Source organism: Pan troglodytes, chromosome 2, assembly GCF_028858775.2.
Source record: "Pan troglodytes isolate AG18354 chromosome 2, NHGRI_mPanTro3-v2.0_pri, whole genome shotgun sequence".
In the NCBI taxonomy this organism is placed as follows: domain Eukaryota; kingdom Metazoa; phylum Chordata; class Mammalia; order Primates; family Hominidae; genus Pan; species Pan troglodytes.
The window spans coordinates 143,595,016-143,619,078 of NC_086015.1; the positions used below are offsets into that span (position 1 = coordinate 143,595,016).

The window sequence follows — 24,063 nt, forward strand, 5'->3', positions numbered from 1 at the left end:
GCAAAACACAGCATCAATTTTAAAATGTGCATGCCCAGTATATCCACTTTTAGGAATTCATCGTCATTTTGTCATTGGGTACAGGTTAAATATGTTTGCCATATCCGTAGGATGGAATATTATGTAGCCATCAAAATAAAGCTTGTAGGGTGTCTTTAATAAGCTACGAAAATGATCTTATAATATGAAATGAAGATGCAGGGTACAGAATTATACATAATGTATGATCTCTACTATTTAATGAAAGCTCACTGAAAGAAGACTGTGGAAGTAAATATGCCTAAAAGTTACTACCAATTGCCTCCAAAAAATAGGATTACCATTCCTTTTTTGCCTTTTTATATTTATAAATTTTATCTACTGAGCATAAAAATTGACAATGAAACAAAACCCACCAAGAGATACTAATATAAGTGATACTGAATCCAAAGACATTGACTTTCTGGTGGAATTTCAGACAACACCAGGGGAACTTGTTGGAATAAGAGCCATCTCGTGCCTGTTGAATGACCCCAGCCAGACAGTGATCTATAGAATGGACCATTGAGCCAGCTCTGATAACACTGGGCTTGAGGAATGCCCAAAAATGTGTGAGGGGCAGTTGGGAGTGTGTGCCTGTCACAGAGTCAGGAGACCCCATTATAATCAACCCATTGTGGGGCCCTGGTGGAAGGGGAGGCAGGGCTTCTACTATGGGTTAGCCCTGTTCCCTGAGCAAAGCAAATGGTGCCCTCGTGTGTGATCTAAGACTGTCCAGCCAGGTGTAAATTAGAATGCTTCTCAGATTGGCTCCCTCAGGGGATGGCCCTAACAGTGAAATAATAACAGGTTTATTTATAGCTCTTTTATTGAAGTACTTGAGAATTTCTTTTTTAATTCTGCAATTCATCCAAGTTTTGGAAACATTGACAATTATTTTCATTTCTTCTTGAGAAAATATGGTCAGTGGCATGAAGCCTATTTAAGCACCTTCAGCAAACTCCAAAACACCTTTCTTACTGATCCTATTTCCTACAAAGTACCACCTTCTCTGCCTCACTGACTGGGCATCCATGGCCAACTCTGATGCATAACTCCTCATTCATTTAGTAAGCATGCTGTGAGCCCCACCATCTGCTGGAACCAATCTTTTCTCACAGAGACCGTGATACAGGGGGATTACAGACAGGCAACCCATGGCTGAACTGTGCATTCCTTCTGGGGTCCTGTCTTCTTCTTCCCCTCTGGCTTATGCACAGGACCAAGGTGGATCTTGAAGGGCAATTGAAGAAGTGTAGTTGTGGGCCTGGTAGCTCAGAAAGCAGAGCATGTTTACCCCGGGTTGGGAGTCTGTATTCGTTTTCTATGCTGCCATAACAAAGTACCAAACACTGGGTGGCTTAACCCAACAGAAATGTTTTGTGTCACAGCCCTGAAGGCTAGAAGTCTGAAATCAAGCTATTGGCAGGGTCATGCTGCCTCTGGTGGCTAACGGGGAGGATCTTTCCTCATCTGTTCTAACTTCTGGTGATTGGAAGCAGTCTTTGGCTTTCCTTGGCTTGCAGATGTATCACTCCAGCCACATGGCCATTATCTCCCTGTGTGTTTTCACATCATCTTCCTAATGGTCATGTCTGTCTCTGTGTCCAAATTTCCCCTTTTGATAAGTACATAGTCATATTGGATTAGAGCCCACCCTAGTGACTTCATTTTAACTTGATTACCCCCTATACCAGATGAGGTCACATTCTGAAGTTAGGACTTCAACACATCTTTTTTGGGGGGACACATAATACACCCCATAACAGTTCCTAAGGCAGACTCCACCAACTCTGTAGCATTGGAAACCATACAGTGTCTCTGAACCTCAGCCACCTCCTACTCTGTAAACTGGGAGTAAAAAGAATACCTAAGTCCTTTGTTGTCATTGTGAGGTCTAAATTGTGTAAAGCTCATAGCATGATACTTGACTTATCATAAATGTGAGTTCTCATTGTTCCACTTACTGGCCATACTGTTACCCCATTCAGGTGAGATTGTCTGGCTTTAACCTACTAGGGCTGACATCATGGCCTTGACTCCATAGGGCAGAGGATCTGAGTGTACCACACCAGCAGGGACCTCCCAGGTGGATCAGCCAGATGTTTCCAGCAAAAGCATAGTGCCAGAAACAGGCTGGTGATAAATCAGTTTGCTGAACTGAACAACTGGAGCTTTCCATTATTACACAAAGTCACAGAGGCCATCTTTGCCATGAAGTCTGCCAAATATTGGAAAACAAGGGTTCTTCAAAGAATAAATCTGGGGTCAGACCAGCAAGCATTGAATTGAATAACATGATGTGTCCATGCCTACTCTTTTATGCTACCAACTTCTCCTTCTCTATGTCCAGATTCCCTTTCTGTTCCATAAGAGGAGGCTTGTACTCCTGCCTCAAGGCCTTTGCGCTTGCTGTTTTTCTACCCAAAATGCAGTGTGTAGGTACCCTCCACCCTCCCATCTCTCCAATTTGTCTGCCTAATTTCTTATTATTTTTTGCTTACCCATTATATCTTCCCAGTTATTTTCCTGTTTATTTCCATCCTAACATTTAACACAGTTTGCAATCACATCTTTAATCTTGTGCTTCTTCATTTGATACTTGCCTTTTCTATTAGGCCTGGTCCCAGACTACATGGATCATGTTAGCTTGAGTCTCCATGGGCCACCCACCCTTAGCTCAGATCCTTCACAGAGTGGGTGCTGGACTGTTTTGTGAATAACCTGTGAATGGAAACAGTCACTATTCCCCAACAATGTGCGGGCCATTATGCTGAAGAAGGCTGATCATCCAGGGAAAATGAATGGTTTATAGTCTGTACTTTCAGTTAATTTATATTTAAGCAAATCTGTCAGGGAAGTCAGTTCAATTTCATGGAAGTTGATAATCACTCCTACAGCCAGTGCCATCTTTGTTTGGGTCTGTGGGCTGTGCTCTACCTCATTCCTTTTGGGGCCCAGGTTAACAGGATAATTGTCTTAGTTCATTGGAGCTGCTATAATAAAACACCATACACTGGGTAGCTTATAGAAAACAGAAAATCTTTTCCCACAGCTCTGGAGGCTGAGAAACCAGCAGGTTGCCAGCCTGGCATGGTCAGGCTCTGCTGAGGGCCCTCTCCTGGCTTACGGACTGCTGACTTCTTACTGTGTCCTCACATGGCAGAAGTGGCAAACAATCTCCCTTAGACCTCATTTATAAGGGCACTGATCCCATTCTTCAGAACTCTGCCCTTATGTCCCAGTAACCTTCCAAAGGCCTCACCTCTTAATACCATCACACTGCGGATTAGGTTTAAACATATGAATTTGGTGGGGGTGGGGGTGGTCACAAACATTCAGACCACAGCAATAACCCTGCTCAAAAACCTCCTTCCCACAAAGAAGTAAAGTCAAACAAAGAGGAAACACCAGAAGATGCTATTTTTTGCATAAACTCTAAGCATTCAAGCATATTTCACATATACTCTGTGAGGATAGTAAAATGACTTTATTACCTAAGGAGGAGAAATGAAGAAAATCTAACTAAAAGGTTTGGATATTTTCTACTGTATGACACTCAGTTGACCAGGAAATAGATAGTTCAGCTCAGGGGGGCTATGTGAACCCAGCTTCTCTTCATAAGGGGATGTCACCTTAAAGCACAGAGATGTGGTCATATTTCTTTACCTTCTTTGAACTGCCTGGTATATAACGGGTGCCCATTAATTATTTCTAATATTCTGTGCTTGAGTTTGATTGGCTGAGAGAAGGGCAAGTGAGGAAAGATTTAAGTGATTGAATTCTAAGCTTACCGTGGAAGTTCTGGACCAAATACTATTTGCCAAACAGCTGATAAATTTGTGCAAAAACATACCATGCAGACTCCCCAATCAATAAAAACATAGGTAATTGTGAGCAGCTACAAAATGACTTCTGTCAATTTTATTTTTCTGAGGTATACAGAATTTCAGATCTTACTGGGGATAGTATAAACATGTGACCTTTGCTGCTGGGGGCAGGGAATTAAATTATCCTGGGCCTTCTACAAATATCCACTATATAGAGAGAGGAGGGAATTCCATCTCTCTTCCCACTTCTAGGCAGCTTGAAAAGTGAAATGCATCCAAATATATTTTGCATGAAAAGTAAGAGGTAGCATAAGGGTATTTACCATATAGTGAGATGGATCGTGCGGCTATAATTTATCTCGCATTGGCCCAGTGGGGAAATGAAGCATCCTATTAGCATTGCTGGTCTGTGGAAATCACAATAGGCAAATTAGGGATAGAGCAAAGCACCTGTAATACCAATATCCACGTACTGTGAAGGAAAATGTCAAAGCAGGGTTTGGCTCTGCTGGAAACGGGTTACATTTAGAATGCATTAGCTCCTGACACCCAGGGCCTAGGTAATCTACAGCTCTTTCAAGTTATTTACTGTAAACTTGGAAGCAGCCAACCTTTCACATTTACATTGGCTTTTTGTTGCCAACAGAAAAAAATAAAAGGTACATGAAAAGAAAATGAAAGTTGTTGTGAGGCAGTTGGCTGATAGGCTGTCTCACTGGAGTGCATGTCCCTGAACTGGGAATGCCTTGGCCATCATGGCTCACAGCCCAGGGAGCACGTTCCACTCCACCCTTTCATTCCTGCTCCAGCTGATTTCCTAGCAAATAATTGTTTTATTTTGCTCCAGAATTAGAAAATGAAAATGAAGCTGGGAGTTATGAGTCTTAATTATCCTCCCTGGTCTTTTCTGCGGGAACCTAAAATTGATTTTCAAACTTCTCTTCTGAGTTTGATTTAACATTTCAGTCAGCATGCCTTCTGTGGGGGGTTGTCAGCAGTATTGATGACAATGCAATGAAGAATTAGCCAGTCATATCGAAGGTGCTTGTTATCAGCTGACCAGTCCCAGCCTTGATGAGAGGTGCCCAGGGGTCGCCTGGTGCATGTTTAAGAAAGTCCCTTCATTTTCCACTCACTCGGATGAGAATGAATGCTGGAGTCACACCTGACAGGAAGCAGGCCTCCGAACTTTTGTTTTAAAGTATGAAACTGTGCCCTGAGATGCTGACTTATTAGCTCCAAGAATTGACAGAACGGTAAAAGAGTCCATATACTCCTGTAGTATTGATTGGGCTGTCATTTGTCTTTCTTCTTCAACTCAAAATATGGATTTTCCTGACACTTTCTTTAACTTGAATTAAACATTTAAAATATTCCTGTTCCCCTTTGGGTTTCCCCACATGAACATTTGGGAACTTGCAATTTTGGGGTTATGGGTGAGATTTGTCAAGGAGTGGAAATATGGGATCTTTTGCACCTGCCATTGTTCATCAATTTCACGGGCAGCTTGGTTTAGAGTGTGGGCACCAGAGCCAGAAAAGAAGTGGGCAAATCCTAGTGTGACCTTGAACAACTCATCCAGTTGCTCTGTGCCTCTTTTGACTCATCTGTCAAATTGTTTGAAAACCCTGAGCAGCAGGGTTGGTGGTAGGGTGAGAGATCATGTAGTCAGTGTGCTCAGTGACTGGCAGTGAATTTGGGAAGACTAAGCAGTATATCCAGCTGTGTTACTAAGGCAGAAGTAAGCCAGGGGAAACCCCTTAGCTTAGATAAGGTCTCACACCTAAGAAGCATCTTGGTTCATAGTATGGGATCCATGAGACGACTCACTCTCGTGATGGCTCAAAAGATTAGAAATTTGGCTCATTCATTGCCAGTTGGGTCCCTGATGTTCTTTTTTTTTTTTTTTTTTTTTTTTTTTTCTGAGACGGAGTCTCGCTGTCGCCCAGGCTGGAGTGCAGTGGCGCGATCTCGACTCACTGCAAACTCCGCCTCCCGGGTTCACGCCATTCTCCTGCCTCAGCTTCCCGAGTAGCTGGGACTACAGGTGCCCACCACCACGCCTGGCTAATTTTTTTTTTTTTTTTTTTTTTGTATTTTTAGTAGAGACGGGGTTTCACCGTGTTATCCAGGATGGTCTTGATCTCCTGACTTCGTGATCTGCCTACCTCAGCCTCCCAAAGTACTGGGATTACAGCCGTGAGCCACCGCGCCCGGCCCCTGATGTTCTAACCTTAAACCAGCAATTTCAGAGCAGGGCTTCTCTCTGCCTGAAGAGGCCCTTGTCAAGCAGGTATGGGGTTACAGATAAACATCACACGTTTTCTTAGAATTCTAATTACTCACTGCACAAGGCCTGAGAAGCAAGCTGGGGTCTAGGGCAGGGGTCTGGGGCAGGGGCCAGACAGACCTTGAAATGAGGCTGGCTAAAGGAGCTGAAACTTGACAGCTGGCAAAGAGAAGCACGGAGGCAGGAGTCCAGAAATGGCCCTATTTGGATCTGACACTGGACAGTGATCTGCTCTGAGGGTCATTCCCTCCTATGAAGTCAAAACCATAAGAACATGAGTTTCACCTTCAGCATGAAGGTGCCACCATTCATGTTATCAATCACCAACCTTTACTATGTACTTTCTTCATGCCAGCATTATGCAAAGTGCTTTAGGCATTTTGCCTTCTTGACTTTAAACTTCACAATAGCCCAATACAGTATAATCTGTTATTACTCCCATCCTGTGCCTGAGAAGATTGAGACAGGAGAAGTTAACGTACTTTGGCCAAGGTCACAAAGATAGAAATGCTGCCGCTGGTACTTGAAACCAAGTCATTCCAATTACAATTCCAAAGACTCTGGTCTTAGCCAGTATAACTTTGTTAAACCCAAATGCCAGGGTCCAGTGTTAGGGTCTGGTCCATGCTGAGGTCCAATGGGAGTGGATGGATAGGCGATGGCTGAAATAACACTTGGGGGGCTGTAAGCAGATGAAATGTAGTTGTATTCAGCAGCTCTCTGATTAACAGCTCTCTCACACTGTCTCATCAGCAGCTTTCTCACACTGTCCGCCCTGTCTCAGCTGCATGAGCTGGTCGCTCCCACACACAGCTGTGCAGCCAGCTCTCCCCTGCCTTCAGGGTCAGCAGCTTAACTCTTTCTCTCTCTGGACGTGAGAACAAGCTGTGCCATGCTGTGCTGTGCTGTGCCGAGCCATGCTGTGTCTCCCCTCTGTCCATCTGCAAGATGGACAGCTCTGGTTCTCAATCTCTCTCTCCCTTTCTCTGGGCACCAGCACCTGCACAAGAGCCATGTTGAGCCATACCCAAGAGCCAAGGCCTGTGCACAGTGTCAGCAGGGCAGCTATAATTTTTACACACAATAGTAGCTCCAAGCCAAGTATGAACTTACACAAGCAGGTTATATAACATTTGGAGTATGCGCCTGTGCCCTAAATTTGCTGAGTCATGCAGACCTGGATGTCTGCCTTGGCCTAACCTTGACCAAAGCACATCCAAGTACCTTACAACAGTGCTTCTCCTAAACTTACTAAAATTTAGTCTTTTCTACACCCAACCAACTTTACTGCCTAGCTTAAGGCGTAACTTAACATAGGTGTGGGCTGTAAAGTCAGGGAGATGAGATGAGGAAGTACAGATTCTTGCCTCATGGAGCTCTGAGGAGGAAAAAGATGGGTGAACACAATTGAAAATGCAGGAAGAAAAGCATGGGTAGGAGGAGAGCAGGGGGCACAGTGGAGCATCAAGGAGATCTCCACTGAGACCTTGGCTTGAGAAGCCAGAGCAGGCTTCTTAGAAGAGATTGTGCTTATGCTGGATTTTGAAGCTTGTGTAGGAGTTCTTCTGGTAGCTATAAGAGAGAATTCTCTGTTAGTTGATGAAGACCATGTAGGATGGCTTATTTTCTTGGCAACAAAGGCTACTGGTGGCTATAACAGCTGTTTACTAACCTCTCCTTTGGGCATCCTGCGAGCCTTTCTGCTTCCACAGGTTCCTATTTGCGATAAATTGCAAAAGCCTGCTTGTTAATAGTGTTTGTTGTTCCTCCTTAATTTCCAGATTGAAAATTTGGCTCATTCTTTGCCAACTGGGTCCCTGATGTTATAACCTTAAACCAGCAATTTCAGAGCAGGACTTCTCTCTGCCCGAAGTGGCCCTTGTCAAGCAGGTATGGGGTTACAGAAAAACATCACACATTTTCTTAGAATTCTAATTATACTCAAAGATACAAGGGTAAAATAGAATTAACTTCAAATTAAAAGATATTTAGCACTTTATGGAGTGAATTTCAAAATTTACATGATTTAATAATAAAAGCTTTGCTTTTTTAGAAATGTCATAGTAGACGTGGGCTACATTTTGGTATAGCAATTCCTTCTCCATAATTGAGAGATAATGGAATGGTTGAATGATTCAGATTTTTTGTTTCTGGCCAGTATAACACTTGTGATCATTCATTCACCAGTCCAAGAGCCAACCACTCATTCTCCCTGTTGAAGGGACTGGGTTCTATTCCCTGCTGTATAATTTGGTGGTGTCTACTCTTTCCTATCGACAAGCACCACGATTGCTTCTCATGCTTCACCAGCAGTAGCTGAAATCTTGCTGTGGTTTAACGTCTTGCCTGAAATTAAAGTAATGGAGATACAACCATAAGAAACCCACTACAGGCTGTGTTGAGTCATAAAACTGTAATGCTGTGAAAGTGCGGCAGCAAGAAATCACTGGTGATGTGAAAGGAGCAAAATAAATATCTGCTGGGTTTTTAATTAACTGACTGTAAATAATGAAAATGAGCAAATTAGACTCACTTTTAGGAGGAAAATACCATTGTAATTTGAATATTGCTATTGATGGAGAGCATGGCACCTTTGATGGAGATACATAAATCACACAGCAACTCTCTAGCATCTCCTATTAACTGTGTGTTATTTAGCCTGTCTGCTTTGTCCCCAGTGGACAAACATCAGCAGTTATTTTTGCATCTGATCCTGTAGAGGGTAAAGTGTAAAGAAAAAGCCAGGCACAGAAGCTTCTACTCTCCCTTTAGACTCCTATAATGGTAATTATTATTATACTACTGAGAAGACAGTTGTGGTTAAGAGGTGGACTCTAAAGGCAGGGAGACCTGAATTCAAATTTTGGCTTATGATTATTTCATGACATTGGGCAAGTTTCTTAACCTCTCTGTGCTTCAGTCTCCTTCTCTATATAATGGAAGAGAACTTGGCACTTGCACAAAGGTTGTTCTAAAGCCATTGACATAGTACTTGGCACATGTTAAGTATTCAAGGGCTATTAAGTGGTGAGAGCTGGCATCCTGACTTGTTCCTGATCTTAGGAAGGAAGTATCTAATATTTCACCATTAATGTTAGCTGTAGGTTTCTCATATATACCCTTTATTAGGTTGAACAAGTTGCCAATTTACTGAGAGATGTTATTATATATGAATGTTAACTTTTGGCAAACTGTTTTTTGCATCTGCTGAAATGACCATGTAGTTTTTCTCTTTTATCCTGTTAATGTGATTAATTAGATGGAATCTTGTGTTTCTGTGATAAATCCTACTTACTCATAATCCCTTTTATAGAGTTGAATTAAATTTGCTAACATGTATTATTAAGGATTTTTATATCTATGTTCATGACAAATAGAGCTCTTTAATTTTCTTTCTACTTTATTTTAAGTTCTGGGATACATGTGCAGGAAGTGCAAGTTTGTTACATAGGTAAACATGTGCCATGGTGGTTTGCTGTATCTATCAACCTATCACCCAGGTATTAAGCCCCACATGCATTAGATATTTATTCCGATGTGCTCCCTCCTCCCACACCCCTGACAGGCCCCAGTGTGTGTTGTTCCCCTCCTCATGCCCATGTGTTCTCATTGTTCAGCTCCCACTTATAAGTGAGAACATATGGTGTTTGGTTTTGTGTTCCTGTGTTAGTTTGCTGAAGATAATAGCTTCCAGCTCCATCCATGTCCCTGCAAAGGACATGATCTTTTCCCTCTTTTTGGCTGCGTAGTATTCCATGGTGTATATGTATTTTCTTTATCCAGTCTATCATTGATGGGGATTAGAGTTGATTCCGTGTCTTTGTTATTGTGAATAGTGCTGCAGTGAGCATACACATGCCTGTGACTTTATAATAGAATTATTTATATTCCTTTGGGTATATAGCCAGTAATGGGATTGCTGGGTCAAATGGTGTTTCTGGTTCTAGGTCTTTGAGGAATCACCACACTGTCTTCCACAGTGGTTGAACTGATTTATATTCCACCAACAGATTAAAGCATTCCTATTTCTTCACAACCTCATCAGCATCTGTTGTTTCTTGACCTTTTAATATCTATTTTGACTTGCATGAGATGGTATCACATTGTGGTTTTGATTTGCATTTCTCTAATGATCGATGATGTTGTAGCTAATTTTCTTTACTTTGATATCTGTGACAGATTTTGGTATTAGGGTAATGCTAGCCTCTTAAAAAGAGTTAAAAACCACTCTTTCCTCTATTTTCTAAAAACAAATTATGTATGATTAATATTATTTTGTTTTTGAATGATAGAATTCACCAATGAAGCCATCTGGGCCTGGACTTTTCTTTGAGGAAAAGTTTCTTAAAAAAAAAAAAAAATACATAACATATTCAAATTCCTTAGCATATTACTTAAATATGATAATAAGTTTTGTGTTTACTTACTTTAGGTTTACTTTGCTTTTCTCTTTCTAGCTTCTTGATTTTATATTCTCTTTCTTTTATAATACATGCTTTTAAAGCTATGAATTTCTCTCTAAGCACAGAATTGACTGCATCCCACAAATTTTGAGATGTAGTGTTTGTATTATCTTCAGTTCTAATTGTTTTTTCATTTTTCTTTTAATTTTTCCTCTGATCCATGATTCTTTTAAACGTGTACTGTTTAATTTACAAATATCTAAAGTTTTTCTAGATCTCTTTATTGATTTCTGATTTATTTCCATTGTGGTCAGAGAATATATTCTGCATATTTTAAGCCTTTTAAATTGATTGAGACTTGTTTTATGGCCCAGCATATGGTCTTTATGAACATAACATGTGAGATAGAAATAAATGTGAATTCTGCAGTTGGATGTAGTATTCTGTACATATTAGTTGGGACAAAATGGTGATAGTGTTATTTATATTATCCATTACTTTCTTGATCACTTCATGCCTTATTCTTTATGATTGTGGAGTGTCTATTTCTCCCTTTAACTCTATCCATTTCTCCTTCAAGTGTTTTGAACATACCAATGAGAACTTATTTAATGTACTCATTTGAGAATCCAAACATCTGAGTTATCTCAGGGGTGGCCTCTGTTGTCTTTTTCCCTTAGGAAAAGGTCCTATTTCTTGGCTCTTCACATGTCAAGTAAGTTTGAACTGTATCCTGGATATTTTGAATTGTTATAATGAAAACACTCTGAATTGTCATAGTCCTTCAAAAATTAGTAATGTTTTGTTTTAACAGACCATTAACTTGGTTAAACTCAAACTGCAAATTGTCTTTTTGCCTGCCATGGGCAGCAGTTCTGGTCTCGGTTCAAATGGCTGGCAGTCTGTCCCCACATGCAGGGGACTGGGGGCAGCCAGAGACTTGGAAAGGGCTTAAACACAGAGTTTGGGCCTCCCCTTCCCTGGCTATCTTCTCTCCAGGATTCCCCTCTCACACTCAGGCAATCCTGTTTACCTGCCAGAAAGACAACAGGCTTTCTATCAAAGTTTTAGCCTCCACGCTGTACCACAGGGTTGCAGCTGCCCTCAGGGCAAAGGATCAAAACAAAAAACTCATCCATCCCTAGTAGCTTCCTCCAGGTTTCAGCTCCCCCACCAACATCTGCCTATTTTTAATCACTCTCTAGAGCCCTTCACTATTTGCGTGGTGGGGGGAGCAGGGAGGGGTGGGTATTTTTCCAGGTTTGTGATGTTATTGTGAGAAGGTCAGTGTGCTTACTCATCCACAGCAGAGGCTGAACTCCCCAGGTCACTTTGCTTGCTCTCTGTCCCCAGATTTCATTTAAACATGTGCAGTACATGACATTTTATATGAATTTGAACTATTCTAGTTAGAACTAGTACAATAAGAATATTAACATGATATGATTTGATGTGCGATATATAATTTATAGTGATTTTATTAAAATAATACTAATATAATATTAAATTTATTTTACAATATTAAGTTTTTTTTAAGAATTATAATGTAATGACTAAGCAAATTATGAACTAGAACCCTATTGCCAAAAGACTTCCACCTTAGCTGTTAGTCAGTCGGTGAAAGCCATTTCTCAGTACATACATCTGGATTTCTGAGAGTGACCAAGATGCTATTATTTTAAAATGTAATGTTTTTAAATTTTTAAAATATTTTTATATACCATAACAATACCATCTAAGCAATTATTAAGAGGCGATGATCATTTAAGACCTGACAACCAGCAGTTTGGGAACTGAAGCTAAATGTGAATTAACCATCTAAAAAAGGTCAAATCTACTGTTGTTTTAAGAGGGAACATTATCCTAAATATTAGAAATAAGGCCAAGAAAACAAAAGTGAGCATAAAAGAGAATAATTTTATAGTTATTGTAGAGTGTATCCTCTCTGCTTTACATTTATTTCTATGAGCTTTTAATGATATGTGCTGTTGATTAGGTAGAGCAGCAATATCCAACAGAAACATTACTCAAATTATACAAATAATTGTGTAATATATTATCTAGTAGCCACATTTAAAAAAAAGAAATAGGTAAAATTGATTTCAGTAATATATGTTGTTTAACCCCAAAATATCCAATATTATTATTTCAACATGTTATCAAATAAAAAATTAATGAGAAATTTTCTATTCTAATTTTAGTTTAAAAAGTCTTTCAAATCCTGTGTATATTTTACAGTCTAAGACATCTCAAATAGGACTCTAGGTTTTTATCAGAAATATTTGATCTATATTTAGAGTTTATGTAATTTATAGTTGAAAAATTGATTCACATAACCAAACATACTTGAAAGTTTTCCAGTGACTAAATTGAGTGTGTTATTAAATTTAAATTTTTTAAAAATAAAATTTAAACTCTAGTTTCTTGGTCATACTAGCCACATTTCAAGCATTCCAACACCACATTCTGGCTAGCGGCTTCTGCACTAAAGAGTGCAGACATAGAATATTAAAAAAGTCATTTTTCGAGGAGGAGTTTTCAATTTGTGCCTAAGTTCCTAAAGACACTAGTGATGAGAAATATTCAGAAGGAAGCAGAGGAAAAAATAAATTTAAAAAATAGATGGTGTCTTAGTCTGATTTCCTGGTGTTTATAATATAATAGTTGAAACTGGGTAATTTTTTTTTTTACAGTTATGGAGGGTGAGAAGTCCATGGTCGAGGGGCCACAACTGGTGAGGCCCTTCTTGCCGGTGGGGACTCTGCAGAGTCCTGAGACAGCATAAGCATAAATATGACAAGAAGGCTGAGTGTTGTCATTCAAGTCTCTTTTCTTCTTTTTATCAATCCCCTAGTCCCACGCCCATGATAACCTGCTAACTCATTAATCCATGAATTAGCAGAGCCCTCCCGACCCAATCACCTCTTAAAGGCCTCACCTCTCAACACTGCCACATTGGGGATTAAATTTCAACATGAATTTTGGAGGGGACAAACTTTCAAACCATAGCAGATGAGGACAAACAGACTTTGGGTAAACTTCTGACTGGTTCAACTTTGGGGCCCCATCTCAGCCCCGTGTTTGGACACTGAGAAAAAGGGGAGAGAGAGATTCCAAAGATTTTACCTGTCAGCATGATTTGCACCAATTCTATTTGAATATTAAGTCTTCCTCTGGTTAACTGAGGAGGCTGCAATATTCAGCCCCTATATCTTGAGTGCTCATTGACACTCAAAAACCTCAAATACGTTTAATTGTTTGGGCCTATGTGTAGCTTCTGTTTCTGAAACTTAACTTTAACCCCCTGAATGGAGTCTTGGGCTTCTGGGAACCTCCATGCCTGCTAGATTCCTCCTTACAGGAGGTGGCTGCTTACAGAGATGTTGTTGACAGAGATAATCGGACATGGTAAAGGGCCATTATATTTGTATGGGACTTCTTTAACTCTCCAAGGTGTTTCAATGTCTATTATTTTCCTAAAGGACAAGTAAGAGTTAACCAAGGTAGGATCTAGGTAATGATCATGGAGGGGTCTGACTAATGTATCACCTGAGAGCTGTGGGCAAATGAGATCCCTTCCTTGTTTAATAAGATTCTCTACTCCTGCTTGACAGTGGGAAAACGATTTATCCAGATCTTGTAACTGGGTCTAGGGCAGTATTTCTTGAGACACAGGGTTTAAAATGCTCTCTTGGCAAATATTAAAAATTTAGATATTACAAAGTCAGTCATCATCCTTTTCCAAGTGTTTTCATTGCTCTCTTCCTCCTCTTTGCAATCTGCCAACACCTGACTAGAATGGTGGGCACCTCGGAATCAACCAGTGCATCAGCAGGAGGGCTGGGAGTCTGTAAAAAGGGAAAGGGCACAACAGCAGAACCCGGGAAGTGCCTGTCTGGGCTGGTCTGCCATCCCTTTGTGCTGGCTTGCTCATAAAACTGTCTGACAGTTAAACTAGCTTTTTATAAGTCATTCAACCCACTCCCTGCCTTACTACATTCTCAGTTTTTTCAAAAAAGAAAGTTCTATTCTGATTGTCGTATGGTGACCATAGGAGGACAATGATTTTATTCCCATTTTACAGATGAGAAGATGGAGGTATGGTTCATTTTCAAATTTATGAAGATGATAAATGAAGAGTTGGGATTTGAATCCAAGTTTACCCTTCTTTTAGGCACTGACCTGTACTACCTGCAATATCTTAAAATAGAAGCACTGAAATGCCATTGTAAAGAGAGGGACATGACAGTGTCCAGAGGACAAGGCCTTGTCTCAGCAGAATCAGTTTCAGGAGCTGAAACTCCTTCCTTCTTGCAGCTACAGCACTTCTCTGGTGGGTACATGACAGCAAGCAATTGATTCTGGAAGTATTTAGGAGGCAAGATTAAGCCATCATTGTTTGTGTTCTCACAATACCCAGAAACGACACCTATTGCAGCCTTTGCAGTACTTCATTGCACTTAACTTTTTGTCCATCTGCCTCCTTCTCCTGTCTGTAAACACGGAGGTGGTTTCTGATTCGTCCAAATCTCCAGCCCCAGGCAGGTCAGGGCAAGAGAGATGTAGGCTGTTTTCACTGTTGCCCTAAATAAGTGCCTGACCCATAGTAAACACTGAATAAGTATGAACTACAGTGATTTTTGTAAATTGTTATTATTATTCATTCTGTTCTTACTATATTATTTATGTCCAGGGATGGTTTGCTGAGTGAATGAGTACAGTAGGTATTTGTACTTGGACTCCTTTAATTCCAGAACCACTGGGCACCAGGCAGACCATTATTTCAAGTTCCACTTGACCAAATTATGACTAGCTGAGTCACAGGGACCTCTCCAAGTCTCTCAGCATATAAATAAGTTTTTACATCATGTATTCACCCAACAAATATTGCCAAAGAATAAAAAACTGAATCACCTTTATTTGCTTTTCAGAAACATAATATCTGCTATGTTAATCTTCCAAAAGAGGGAGATTTTGATCTTGGCACAAAGCTTTAGAAAAATGACTTTTAAAATAAAATAATATGTTTTATTTTGCTCAATTCTAAGTAGAAAGAAAGGTATAAATGGTGAAAACTGCCCCCTCCCCCTGCTTTGGTTGAATGGGAACCAAGGTTAAGTTATCACTATGCACCTAGCTGCTTGCAGGCCAGAAGGCAGGATTTATTATAATTGTAAAAAAAAAAAAGTAGATAGACCTTTATACTTCCCACATCTCTTCCACGTTTAGTGTGTCATTGTAGCCTCATGGAACTTTCAGGATTAGGCATGGTAGCATCTTCAGCTGTAATAAAGAGAAACTTGAGAACCACCCAAGGTCACACAACTGAGAAGGGCAGAGATGGATCTCAGCAGGGCCTGTCCGAGTATCCCCAACCCAGATGTGTGAAGAAACACCCTACGTAACATCCTGCAAATGTTTCCCTTTAGCTTTCTACTTTTGAAGATTTTAAGTGTTTAATCTGAAGTGGGAGGGTTTAAACTCAATGTTCTGTTACAATATGGATTTATTTCTACATTCAGCCCTAAAGTGATATTCTGGACATGATTACCTCTTGATGTGATTGGCACTTTTCCTTTCCTGTCTTATTATACTTAAAGTGACTAAAGATGATCCCATGTAGACAGGGACTTTAAAAACTTCATCCACCCAGCCCTCTGGCAGTGTGGTCAGTGTTGACTGTCTGCCAACTGTGTACTAGAGAGGACAGTGTGCAGCTGAGAGCAGATGATACCATAATCTGTCTGGAGGGACCTCACCAATCTGAAGGAGAAGGCTTTATAAGAGCCAACTATTTCCTCAAACCTGGAGGCAGAGACTTGGCCAGGTGTTCGCTCCAGGAAGACCGCCTTCATGTTTTGAGTTCAGTGTTTCTCAAAAGAACCCTATAATCATCTGCAGTGAGATGATTCTTGGTAGTATATGACTGATCTGCTTAGGGCAAGATATTTAGCACCTTGACTTTTGCCCAGTGAATGCCATTAGCAATTCCCCGTCACTGTGATGAGCAAAAACAGTCAAACAAAACATTCCCCTCACTAAACTCTCCCCGTGGGAGCAGTGCTGGCCCTCGATGAGATTATGAAAAGGTAGAGGATGTTGTCATTCAGGGAAAAAAAATGTGTGGAATAAACTGTGGCTGATAGGTGCAAGTTGCTTCAAGGAGTCAGATTGTTTGAATGTCACACATGTGACATTCAAAATATTTCTGATGTTGAAATGATCTCTACCTTCAGCCTTTTCAGTTCTTAAACAGGAACAGGGAGTTTGCCTGAGGTGTGTGACTTTTCTTCAATATAATAACAGGGAAGAGAGCTAACAATTACACAGTGCTTACTCCATGCAAGGCACTATTAAGTGTTTAGCATATGTTAACTCATTTAATCCTCCCAATAACCAATAACCCTATGAGTTAACTACTATTAATACCATCCCACTTACAGATGAGGAAACAGGCACAGAGAGGTAAGTGACTTCCCTGCAGTTCCATGGTAGTTAACTGCATAACTGTTTCAATCCAGCCCATCTGGACCAGATTTGGATAGAGATGTGGAAATAATTTCCCCAATCCCCCAACAATTTATTATGTGGACATGCAATTCTTCTTACTCTTACTGCAAAGGCCTAGCTGTGGAATACAAAGCAAACTGAGCCGCTCTGAGGTTGGGAGCACTCTGCAAGGTGATGGGTCATGTTTTTAGCATCAGGAGCAGGGTATGGAATTATGAGCTGGGGGGACACTATTATTGGTAAATTGTAAAAACAGCAGTTCTCATGTTTTTTGGTCTTATGACCCCTTTACACTCTTAAATATTATTAAAGATTCTCAAGAGTTTTTCTTTATGTGGGTTACATCTGCATGTCCAATATTTACTATATCAAAAATTAAAACTGAGAAACTTTCAAATGTTCATTCATTTAAAAAATAACAATAAACTCAATACATATTAACACAAGTAACATAATTTGACAAAAAAGATATATTTTTGGAAAAAAAAACAAATTAGTGACAGAGCACACTCAGAACCACTGTCCTAGAACATCACACTCACCCAGTAAGTGATAAGCTGCATGAAAGAACAAAAAGGGTGCTGACCGTAGATGCCAAGATTTTAGTCCTTAGTTGGCTTTATGCTGTCAAAGTGACCTTGGATGAACACGTAATCTCTCTGAGGCTCAGTTTCCTCATCTAAAAAATTGAATTAGCTTACTTTGTTGTTCAAAAGTATTCAAAGGAAGGAGCAAAATGTGCTCTAAAAATCAGGTTAAAGACCTTTCCCCCAGAATCCTATGTGAGGTATTAGGAGACAACTACACCAACTTCTGCTGATGTCTTTCTGCTGAGAAGCAGGTAACTGTGAGATACCTGCTCACAGGACTGAGGGTCTGGAGTGGTCATGTCTCACTCAGGCACAGCAGGGGCTCATCTTTTGGTCTGGCCCTGAAGGGGGCTCTTGGTAAAGCCCCAGTTCAGCCACCTTGGCCCACAGCCCATGTGAGCCTGGTGGCCTGGTGCTGCTGGCCTCCTTTTCCATGCAGCCCATGGCTAGCCTCACACCCATGCTCATCTGTGTGTTGTCCACACACAATTCCTGGCACAGTAGCAGTTCTCTCACCCAAAAGCATATTGGAGGGCAAGATTTTGAAAATGATATCTTTATATGAAAACCATTGGGTCTGATCTTTTACTTTTAAATGTATCATCCTCCCACTGCAGTGCTCTGTTAGTATAATAACAAATGCTAGTGACAAGCCTCACAAAAAAAGTTCTTGTATAAGACATAAGACAGCCTAATGTGTCTTACACTGACACTGAGAACTGCTGTTTTAAATATCTTTCTATCTAGAATTTCGTCCTGGGACCTTTCTTCCAGAAGTCTCTGTTTCAACTTGTCATGACGTTTTAAATATTCTATTTGGTATAGTTCTAAGTAAAGATATATTTAAAACTTTAAATTATTCGCTTGAATTTTACCTTTTCTATTATGCAATGTCCATTTTTAAATACAAATATAAGAGCATTTAGCTAGCATACAGAATACCAAAATTACAGAATTTGTATTTTACAGTTCATATATACATATGTATTTAATTCTTACCACAACAGTATAAATACTACACAAAACAAACTCAACTGTTTTAATTTGACTTCCATTTTTTTCTTTTTCAACTTTTATCTTAGATTCCGTGGGTGCATATTCAGGTTTGTTACAAAGGTATATTGCTTGGTGCTAGAGTTTGGAGTATGATTGATCACGTCACCAAGAAAGTGAGCATAGTACCCAATAGGTAGTTTTCCTGACCTTGCCTCCCTGCCTCCCTCCCCCTGTTTGTATTCCCCAGTGTCTATTCCCCATCTTTATGTTCATGTGAATATTACTCTTTACCTTTGGGTTACTGATAGCAAGGGCAGCCTGAAAAAAAAAAAAGCAATGAGTCGTCTGATCTTCCCTTTTCCCCTCCACCATCGTTTTCAGTGTAAGTGATTGGCTAATACAGGATGTAATGTGAATAAGACAGGCTACAACAGGGTTCCTTGGTTGTTCACATTTCTCAGTTTTCTACTCCCTCTTTTTGCATTTGAAACAAGTTCTAGTTCAAAGGGAAAGTGTGGCCTCTTGGGGAGGTCAGCTTCCTACTTAGTCAGTTGAAGACATAACAGGATTACCTTGTTCTCACTCTGAGTCCCACTGAAATCCCACATGTTGTTGGGTCCATGGGAATTCTGAAAGCTATATGCAAATGGGGCAGCAAGACGTGGTGGACATGCGTATTGCAGCCTTCTCCTCTGCTCATAACATGCTCCATTGTCCCATCAGACTTTATTCACAAAACAGAGGTTCAAAGATAAAATTATTAGGAACTTCAAGGCTGAGCACAGTGGCTCACACCTGTAATCCCAGCACTTTGGGAGGCCGACAGGAGAATGGCTTGAGGTCAGGAGTTCGAGACCAGCTTGGGCAACATAATGAGACCTCCACCTTTGCAAAATAAAAAACTTAGCTGGTTGTTGGTGGCACACACCTGTAGCCCCAGCCACTCAGGAGGCTAAAATGGAAGGATTGCTTGAGCTCAGGAGTTTGAGGCTACAGTGAGCTATGATCTCACTACTGCATTCCAGCCTGGGTGACAAACCAAGACCTCATCTTAAAAAAAAAAATTCAGGACAGAGACAGAAGAGATTAAAACCAAGCTCAGGATGCTTCTGAGCACAGTACCCTGGGTGGCTCTTAGGTCACAAGCCTGTGAAGCTAGCCCTGCCCCACAGCCTCCACTCCTGCCACACTGGACCTGCGGTCCCTTGGGCTCACCATGTTCCTTTCTTCTGAAGGGTCCTAAGCCACCACATTCTTAGGGAGGCCCTCCCTGCCTTGCCTGACCAGGCCAGAATACTTTTAGCACACATAGCTCTCCTTCAGTGTACTCATCACCATCACCATCCTTCTTTCAGGTACTGATTATTTGACTGCTTATTTCCCTTTCTACCAGACTGCAAGCGGCTTACAGGCCAGGGCTGGGTCTATTTTTGTTTATTATTGGTTTACCAGTGCTTGGCACATAGTGCCTAAAAAATATTTGTGAGAAGAATGAATATTTATGAGGTGGATGAATAAATGAATGAATGTTTTTGCAACCAGAACACAAGTGTCAGGTGAAGAGGTGGGATAAATGAGGGTGACATGAATGTTAGGTTCTGTTCTAGGTTTTGATGAAAACAAAGTGGGTCTTGATTGTCCTTTTTACTTGTCTGTCTTTTCTACCAGGTAAGAAGTACTTTAGGATAAAGCATCCTTATATTTTAAGGTACCCAAGTTGTTAGTCTTTGTGTCCCCAGACCTAGCACAGTGCCTGAGACTTAGCCCTCGGAAAAATTAGTTCTATTGAATTGAATTGTTCCGTAGATGGAAATATGTCACCTAAACTTTATCTTGTCTTCCCTTTGTGTCTCCTCTTTCCTCTCCTCTGTCTTCTTTCCCTCTCTACTCTCCTTTTCTGTTGTTAAGGATTTCTGCATCTTGAAAACTACTTTAGTTGTGATCAGATCTTTCCAAGAGAAGATTACACTCATCTATTCTAGATTTGACTTGAGTCTTCAAAGACAAATGGTCTGATTAGCCTTATAACCATGGCAGTGGTTGGGCACTCCAGAGAATGCCCCAGAAACAGTCTAGACACATTTGTTGATAATATTGTCATATTGGCATTGATCTTGGGAGAGAATCAAAAAGCAGCTACTTTAGAGGTTCATCTATTCAACGCTTCTAATTTAGAGAAGAAATTAAACTTGAGAATTTGAGAAACCCTATTCTCCTGCCCTGGAGGCTGCAGAACTTGTCAGAATGCACAGTACCGAAATGACTAGTGATCCCGAAAAACGGAAGTGAATGGGAACTAGCCTTCTTACTGGAACTGGGTCCATAACCTGTCTTGTCCATTTATTCCACAAGTACATTGAGAAATGGCTAGGAGGGGTGGCGGCGGGGGAGTGGGAGATGGGGCTGGTAGTGAAAAGGAAATGTTAATAATGAAATTGAGAATCAATGAAATTCTTTTTGAAAAGCATAAAGGTAAGATTGGTATTGATTGAACATCTTGGGAAACATTGTTAGTAAGAGATCATGGCATGATTCCTATATGTAAATCAGAGGATTTCTTTCCTGAATGAGACTTGAATTGGAATGTAGAGAGTTTCTCCAGGCAATCCATGGAGTGGTTCCTTAGAAGTTATGGGGCTGTTTGGAGATGGTGTGGTGGGATAGAAAGTACATGGACTTAGGAATCAGCCATACCTGGGTTTAATACTTAACTTTAGCTCTGTGACATTCAGCAAATATTTAACCTTTCTGATTTTCTTTTTTAAAAATTGGAATAAATTGATATAAAATACTTGCCTTGCAGGTTTTTTATGAAGTTCAAATGAAGTTCTCTGGGTATGGGTACAAAGCTTGGTGCCTGGTGCAGAGCAAGCATGCAATCATCTCATCCCTTCTCTTCACTGTGTCAGCTCTTACGAATAGTTGGGCAGGACCTGGACTAGGGTGAGGCAAGAAGGTGCCTGGGTTAACCTGAGAGCAAGGCCCCATTAAATGATGCACCGTAGGTACCTTGCTTGCCCCTCCTTGGACTCAGCAGTGCAGCTGAGGCAGTGTCAGACCAGGGCTGGAGCATCTTAGGGTAGATGCCTCCCACCCCACCACCATCTCTGGGACCATCTTGCGGATGACATAGTAGAGGCCCAGACAGTCAATATCATTTGATTTAAGCCAATCAGTTAGTAAGTGGCAAGCCTGGAATGTGAATCTAGGCCTCTGGGCTCTTGGCCTCTGTTTTGATCCCTCGAAGCCTATAGCTAAACTCTTTTCTCTAATAAGTCTGTAAATTTTCTCAATAGGGAAAGAGGACATGTCTCAAATTTTCAGCACTTCCCAAGACATTTACTACAGGTCTTGCATGCAGTTGGGGTTCAATAAATAAACATGCATTGATTGAGAAAAAAGGAGATATTATCATGGCATTATAATTTTAATGCATAGAAATAGTTATAATAAACATTAACCCAGCTGAAGGAGAGAAATGCATTAATTTCACAACATGTTCAGCTCTTTAAGATGTTAGCTTTTCAGGCTCCACAGGGGCTCTGGAACTCTGGAACTCACATAGACTCAGGTCCACTGTTTCAAAAGAGAAAACTGCAACTTGGAAGGGGAAATGGTAGCTGGAGACAGAAAATGGAGAAGTGGGGGAGGTAGAGGGAATTTAGCTGCAGCAATGTAGGCAGTGTTTAAACCAGGAGTAAAGGAAAGAGGAAAGCAGTGCTGCTCATATATTAGTGAGCACACACATCACTTGAGGATCCTGTTAAAATGCAGATCCAGTTCAGGAGGTCTGGGTGGGGCCTGGGATTCTGTATTTTTAAGAAGCTCCCAGGCAATGCTGATGCTGCTGGCTCATGGACCACACTATGTGCGTGGAAGAAATTGCATGGAGGCTTTGAGTTTGTGAATCTGGTCCAATGGAAGCACTGTCTTCAATCTGGCAATTCTCAGGATTCCCACTCACTGTTTTCCATCCTTCTTCAGGGGAAATCTGTGCGTTCAAGATCCACGGCCAGGAGCTGCCCTTTGAGGCTGTGGTGCTCAACAAGACATCAGGAGAGGGCCGGCTCCGTGCCAAGAGCCCCATTGACTGTGAGTTGCAGAAGGAGTACACATTCATCATCCAGGCCTATGACTGTGGTGCTGGGCCCCACGAGACAGCCTGGAAAAAGTCACACAAGTGAGTGGCCTGACAGAGCCCTCTGGACGCCCCTCCCTCCCGTGCCCACCCCACTTCATTCACATGCTGCTCTTCAGATATGTTTACCCTCTTGTCACACAATGGTGCTCCAACTTTGCTCAACTACTTGGCAGTTTCCTGGTCCCATTCAGGCATCTTCCCAGTCTGCTTTCCACACCTGCAATATTCTACTCCCTCTTCTTCACTGGAAGATACTCTTGTTTCACCCTCAGGTCTGAGTTTAGCTGTCACTTCTTCCAGAAAGCCTTCCCTAAGCTGGCCCACCCCGCAGACCTGGTCAGGACCTTTCCCTGGGCCTCTGCCGTGCCATAAGCTGCTCTCTGTCGCAGCAGTTTTCACTGTGGGTTGTCACTGCTTTTTCCCTTATGTTTATCTCAGAGCCTAACAGAGTAAGAGGGGTTAAATTCTTACTGAATGGAGGAGTGGATGAATAGAGGGAGGAATGAACAGTAAACCTGTTGCCTAAAGCTGGTGCAGAGGGAAGGGCATAAAAGTCTCTCTGGGATGGATTCATCTCAGAGCGTCAGAGCAAGGGCAAGTAGAGAGTCTCCAGTGAGAGGGAGGATGGGACACTCAGACAACTGCCACAATTGGCTGGTGGTTTCTCCTTTCACTTGGCCTTGGGACCTCAGTCAGTGCCCCCAGGAGGTACAGGAGGTTGGTGTGACTCTTTCTTTACCACCATCCCTTCCTTTCTGTGTGTGGTCCCAGGGCCGTGGTCCATATACAGGTGAAGGATGTCAACGAGTTTGCTCCCACCTTCAAAGAGCCAGCCTACAAGGCTGTTGTGACGGAGGGCAAGATCTATGACAGCATTCTGCAGGTGGAGGCCGTTGACGAGGACTGCTCCCCACAGTACAGCCAGATCTGCAACTATGAAATCGTCACCACAGATGTGCCTTTTGCCATCGACAGAAATGGTGAGTGACCTCAGAGGACCCCTGTGGGGTCAGGAAAACAAATCCATCGCCTCCACTCTGAAGACCCAACACGGGCTCTGAATATGCTTGGCAAGTTATGCCTTCCTTGCCATGTTTGGTCTAAGCTCCATAACCCAGAGCTCAGTCCCACACTTGAGGGAATGGCCTTATCTGATTAGCAGCCCTGCCAGGTCTAAAACACCCTCAGGAAACCTCAGAAACCTACTCACTCAATGTAGTCTGTACAACTCACAGTGCCACACATCTAGATACCGAAGATGGTTGATTTCCTGGTCAAATTTTCC

At 41.4% G+C, this 24,063-nt stretch overlaps 1 protein-coding gene across 2 annotated transcripts in view; it reads left to right on the forward strand.

Moving 5' to 3' along the window:
* The window catches only part of CLSTN2 (calsyntenin 2), a 639,289-nt gene that overhangs the window by 444,784 nt on the left and 170,442 nt on the right, over positions 1 to 24,063 (forward strand). The window contains exons 1-3 of one of the 2 annotated variants that reach the window (XM_016942061.4): positions 14,619 to 14,874; positions 22,622 to 22,817; positions 23,550 to 23,758. In XM_016942061.4, the coding sequence (XP_016797550.3) occupies positions 14,634 to 14,874; positions 22,622 to 22,817; positions 23,550 to 23,758 (646 nt within the window). In that variant the 5' untranslated portion in view covers positions 14,619 to 14,633. Of the gene's footprint in view, positions 1 to 14,618; positions 14,875 to 22,621; positions 22,818 to 23,549; positions 23,759 to 24,063 lie in introns of those variants that run through there. The other variant, XM_526327.8, reaches the window with a different exon arrangement.